General features: G+C 50.4%; 1 protein-coding gene across 1 annotated transcript; it reads right to left on the bottom strand.

Annotated features, from left to right (window-relative positions):
• Positions 1-4,258: 4,258 nt before the first annotated feature.
• Positions 4,259-5,405, bottom strand: TMEM158 (transmembrane protein 158). Its single transcript, XM_050892792.1, has one exon. It carries the CDS (start codon positions 5,342-5,344, stop codon positions 4,367-4,369), a length of 978 nt encoding a protein of 325 aa, XP_050748749.1. The 5' UTR covers positions 5,345-5,405; the 3' UTR covers positions 4,259-4,366.
• Positions 5,406-5,762: the final 357 nt, after the last annotated feature.

Raw genomic sequence — 5,762 nt, 5'->3', positions numbered from 1 at the left:
TTCAGCCCCTGGGATCACATAATGTCAGCCCTGGAGATACTTATATTCAGCAAGTGGAGGTCACGATGAATGATACTTACTCAGCCAGCTAAGGCTTTTAATTAGGTTTTTTTTAAGGCCTGGTTCAGTAGCCCTTACTCATATTGAATAATATTCACTGCACAAATAGCACTGCTGTTGCAGTCATATTAATCATCAAAAGCACTGGTGAACTAAGCCCTGAATAAGTAACAATTCTCACATTTATCCAAGTATGGCAATTTTGCCCCAAATATCCACGTGCCTCCTGACACACAAAAATGCTCTTGATTACTGATAACGTATTGAACAACAGTAGGCTTACATAATATATAATTATTATTATTATGCTGTACTACATTTTTGTATTTTTATTATGGGAATCAATGTGGCACCAAGTAACAGCACAACTGTGACCATGCTAAAACTACATATTCATCTGTATACTTCTGCCTAATACATCTATAAAACATAACTAAGACAATATGTGAGGGGGAGAGATTCAATTCTGAGGTCTGAATATACAGCAAAAAATGTAGCAGTCTCACACTACCATACAAGCCTAGTACCTTCTAACACTGAATCTCTCTCTGAAGAGAGTTCCTCGTTCCTGGAATGAAAAAAAATCTGTAATAGAGTTGAATTAAATAAAAAGGAAATCGACAAACTACCTCTGTTTCTAGGTATCCCTTGCTTTCCAACAAGCACACGTACAGAAATAAAGTCAGGATAACTTACCAGGAAACACGATCCAACAAACAGTGAAGGAAAACCAGTATTACTTGTTCAGCATTATTTGTTTCTCACCATCCTTTTTCTCCCTTTTGTTTTGACTTTCTGTTCTACACACCAAGTCCTCATGTATAGATGTATGTATATATATGCATATATATGCCCTCCCTGAGTATATGAAGGATTATATATGGTGACTAATCTGCTCTCGTGCTGACCCTGCTACCAACTGGTTTTAAAAATAAATCCAAATGAATAAAAATGGCTTAGAATCCTCCCCAGTAAAGAGACAATAAAGCTCCATCACCAGTGAAAAAGAAAATAGACACTTCGGTGTCTAAAGTTGGAATCTAAAACTAGCTGGTGTGCAGATGTATCATTTCACATTGCTCTGGGCTTGACTCTTCTGGGTTTGATTCAGATGAAATTCCCATGGATGCGGGTGAAAGCTGCGTGTACCTTTTGTTACTCAAAATTATTGGTTACTTGGAGTCATAGTAGCAGCCACAGCTATGGGAGCAGGGTTATTGATGTTAGATGTATAATAGCGACTGAAGAAAGCTCACAGTCTGCATAATGCATTTCCATTCTCTGTTCTTTACAGGAGAAGCCCTGCCGCCACCTCACTGAAACCCGAGGGTTCAGGGACTTAGGTCCAGGCTAAACCCTGTACATCAGGTAATTTCTGTGCCCTCCACTGTGCCTTAAATTCCTCTTTAAGGCACAGAAACATGGACTGTCCTCTCTCTGCAAAGGGAACATGCTTACCGCGATGGTTACTGTGATCTAAGGAAACACCTTCCCTAACTCAGAAGTGCTCTTTGCACATTGTGTCCGAGCTCAGTACTCCCTGAAAATGTTGCAGTTTTTGTATTCTGGACAAGATTTGCCTTTTGTGTTTGTTTGTTTGGTTTTTTGTTTGTTTAATGCCGTGCCTGTGTTTTAAACATTTCACGTTTTAGCAGATTTTTAATAGTAGCTCCACTTAAAAGCGTATTTGTAGAACAACTATGAGCAAATCCCTCCCTTCTATCACACTTTTTAAGTGAAGCCGCAAAATATTCTGAGTGTGGCATTGCCTGTTCACAAGGTTTGCATTCAAGCTGACATTGGTAGAAGTTAGAAGACACAAACCATTTTGTACCAGTTTTGGTGTACCACCTGGTAGGTGTCTGCAAGAACTGCAAATAATAAACCTTTAATAACTGAAGTTGCCTGTTTCAGACAGCAACACCATTCTCTTGCTTACGTTGATGCAATTCAGGAAAAAACAACAGCACATCACTGGTGAAACTAGGATAAGCAAAAAAGAGATTCCAACCTTAAGTTTAAGCACAGGCACAGGCTCCCTGGATCACAGTGAGTACTATGCATTGTACACTACAGAGCTAGCAAAACTTCCAACAAAAGTTGTGAACTCTCTGCCTAAATCTATCTCATTCAAAAGAAGAAACTCTCCGCCTAAATGCATCTTCATTTAAAAGAAGAAATTCTTTCCTAGCACGGCAACTCTTCTGAGGTTTATTCCATATGTAGAGCATTTCTCTGTCAGGAGGGTGTTAACATTAGCTTTGTGTTCTCTTGCTAGCCTTGCCTTTCAGTATGAAGAGGCTTCTCTGTCACACGGGGCATTATAGGCAAATAACTGCTCTCTAGCACGTGGCACGTCTGTGCACAAAAGAATTTGCACAAGGCAGAAATAACACTGTGTGTTTCACGTCGAGGAAAGAAAAGCGGGGCTCTGTAAACTAAGCGTACAGGGGAAGGTGCCCTTTGGATCAACAGGTCAAATGAACATTTCTCACAGTGAGTGGATCCTCTGCTTTCTGAAGACAACCCTACTGCAAGTGACATGCAGCAAACGCTTGTTTACTGCAAGTGACGTGCTTATTAAGATCAATAGGAGAAACAGTGGGTGTAGAGGTAGCCCAGTAACATGGAACATTTTAAATTCTTGATTTATTTCTGCTGTTTGTCAATCTTTTTCTCTCTGCACTTTTTTTTCCAGATAGCATATACATAGACCATGCATTTATTTTATTTTGTTCTCAATTAAAAAAAATAGGAATCCGAAGAATTTAATCCTTCCAGACTTTTCATTCAGTCATTTCCACCAAACCATAGGGAAGAAAACAACATTACAAATACACCAAATTAGCCCCGAGTGAGTTCACGTGTTCCTAACAAATTAAATACATTGATGTTGACAAAGGAATGAGAATTCCTATTGCAAATCTTTCTCACTTAGCTCACACTTTGGTTTTAGAAACTTCAGCTGGACTAATCATGTCTAAGGCAAATGAAACAACTTCTTATAAGGCTAAACAGTTGGAAGTATACAACAAACGATATTTCAGGCTATGCAACTGTCTGCTCAGACAAGAAAGAAGAAATCTTTCAAATCTTTCTTCTTTGCATGCTTGTACAACGGCAGCCATAATCTAGTTCTGGACCGGCAGCTCCTGCCATCTCTCCACCCCACAGGCTTTCTGCGAGCAACCCTGCGGACTGGTAGATGAAAAAGAGGTACGATATTACCATGCCTCCAACAAATACACTGCGTCTGAGTTGTTTTTGAGGAATGCACTTTGTGGAAGTCAGAGACCACGCTGCTTATAACACATCTCAAAGAGCGGGCCTCATCTTCCCAGGACCGAAACAACCCGACCTCAAACTGAGGAGAAAGCCGTAGGCTGCGGAGCTGTGGAAAGTAAATCGCTGTGGAGGATCTCTGGCACAGACACGCTCCTCATCCCACCCCACCCAACCCTGGGTGTAGGCATATAGACCTAAATCTACTGTACGGATAGGGCAAACACTGTTCAGAAAGGGTTTGGGATTCCCCTTTTTCCACCAACAGCCCTGGTAACATCATCTCATGGGGAAAGAGGAGCTTCGCGGCCGGTTTGCAGACGGGGAGGCTGGCCAAACCCTCCGTTCCACCCTGGCGGAATCAGACCAACAAAAGGCTACGGTGGCTCCAGAAAGAAAATCTCTGTATTAAAAGCCAAATAACGCAGAGCTACAATAATAAATACACACTATCTCAACTGGGAAATACAGTGTAAAAGGTTCGTTGAAGTTCAGCTTCAGCAATAACAATATATAGACTGCTTCAGTTCTCGATCCTGCCAAAAAGAGACTTCCCTTTCTGTAAATGAAGAAAAAACCCGCTCAAACTGTATTCATATACAAAAAAGCTACTCCGACTACAACAAATGCGGTTGAATGGGAGGGTCTTTTATTTCCTGCGTTGGTTTTTGGGGGGCTTTTTCTTTTTTTTCTTCTTTTTTACTAAAAGGTTAGTTTAAAACGGGTATTAAAGATACAAAACGAGCACACAGGATTTGGTCGTCTCCGGCGGCGGCGGCGGCGGCGGCGGCGGGGCGCGGCGGAGCTGCTCCCCTCAGGGCAGGGCGGGCCGGGCGCTGAGGCGGCCCCGCGCGCCCCACGGCCGCCCGCGCCCCACGGCCGCCCGGGCCGGCGGCGTCCCGCCGCGCACCTGTGACACGCTTTAAACAAGAAAAACACGACAGAGTCCGGCCCGGCGGGAGGCGGCCGCCCGGCGTCCCTCCACACCGCACGGCGAAGAGAAGGAGGGGGTCACCGGGAGAGGCTACTTGGCGGCGGCGGCGGCGGCAGCGGTGGTGGTGCCGGCGGCGGTGCTGCGGCGCTGCTCCATGCCGTTGGGCAGGAAGCCGGCGATGATGGGCACCGGCCAGATGAGGGCGGCCACGCTCCACACGATGATGACCAGAGTCATGAAACAAGCCACCAAGGTAGACTCGATGGGCTTGCGGTTCATCCGCCAGCCCGGCTCCCCCTTCAGCTCCTCCAGGCTGAAATCCAGGCAGCAGAAATTCAGCGGCTCCCCTTGCAGCCAGTACTGGCCGGGCTCCGCCGCCGGCGGGTAGGAGAGCGAGGAGGAGGAGGAGGAGGAGGAGGAGGAGGAGGAGGAGGAGGCGGCGGCGGCGGCAGCGGCGGCGGGGGCGGCCTGGGGCGCAGCGCCCCGCAGGCGCCCGACCCGCCTGCCCCGCACCCAGCTGCAGCCCACGCAGAGGCGCAAGTCCTGCTGGGCGCCGCCGGCCGCCAGCCCCAGGTGCTCGATGAGCAGCGGCGGCCCCACGCGGTGGAAGGCGGCGGAGAAGAAGGCTCGCCCGTGGCTGTTGGTGGAGAAGAGCAGGAGGTCGCACTGGATGCCCAGCGGACGGCTCCAGCGCACCAGCAGCGAGCTCAGCATCTGCCGCTGCACGCTGATATTGCAGTGCGGGTCCTCGGCGGGCGGCGGCTGCCCCTGCGGCTGGGGACGCTGCTGCTGTTGCTGCTGCTGCCCGGAGGAGGTGGGAGCGGAAGGGAAAGGCTCTTGGCTAGGGGCAGCCGGCGTGCCCGGGCTGGCGGTGCTGCCTTCCTCCTTGCTTGCTGCCCCGTCGAGGTCCATCTCGAGGCTGGCCAAGGAGCGGGAGGAGGAGTTGACAGGGGGCAAGAAGAGCTCTTGCTCCTGCTCCTCCTGCCCGCTGGCAGCCGCCGAGGGGCTCCAGCCCTGGCAGGGCGGCAGGCAGGCGGCCAGCAGTGCCGGGAGGAGCAGCGGCAGCATGGCATTAACTTAGAGCCGGAGAGGAGGGAGAGGAGGAGGAGGAACGGGAGGCTGCATGGCGCTGCCGGCTGCCATCTGGGAAGGGAGGCACACTGCTCTCGCCGAGAGAGCGAGAGAAAGGGAAGGAGGGTGGGGGCAGGCGAGGGGGTGGGAGCGGGGCTGGGGCTGCCGCGGCGGCGAGGCGAGCGAGCCGGGAGCCTCGGTGACGGCAGCGGCTCACCCCTTCCCCGCCTCCTCCGCCCCCGGCCCGGCCCGGCCCGGCAGCACCCCGGCGGGAGGAGCCGTGAGCCCGGCCGGCCCCGCTGCCGCGCCCTGAGGTGCCAGCCAGGCGCCCCCGCCCCGCGGCCGGGCAGCTGCCCTCCCTGGGCAGGCAGCGCCTCCCTCCCTTGGGGCACCGGCCGGCAGAGGCGGCCCCTCT

Source organism: Gymnogyps californianus, chromosome 2 (assembly GCF_018139145.2).
Source record: "Gymnogyps californianus isolate 813 chromosome 2, ASM1813914v2, whole genome shotgun sequence".
NCBI classification, from domain to species: Eukaryota; Metazoa; Chordata; class Aves; order Accipitriformes; family Cathartidae; genus Gymnogyps; species Gymnogyps californianus.
This window is presented reverse-complemented; position numbering and strand designations above follow the sequence as displayed.

Bases quoted from the DNA above. Each gene is read 5' to 3' on its own strand.
- TMEM158 (XM_050892792.1), bottom strand. From the start codon at position 5,344: ATGCTGCCGCTGCTCCTCCCGGCACTGCTGGCCGCCTGCCTGCCGCCC.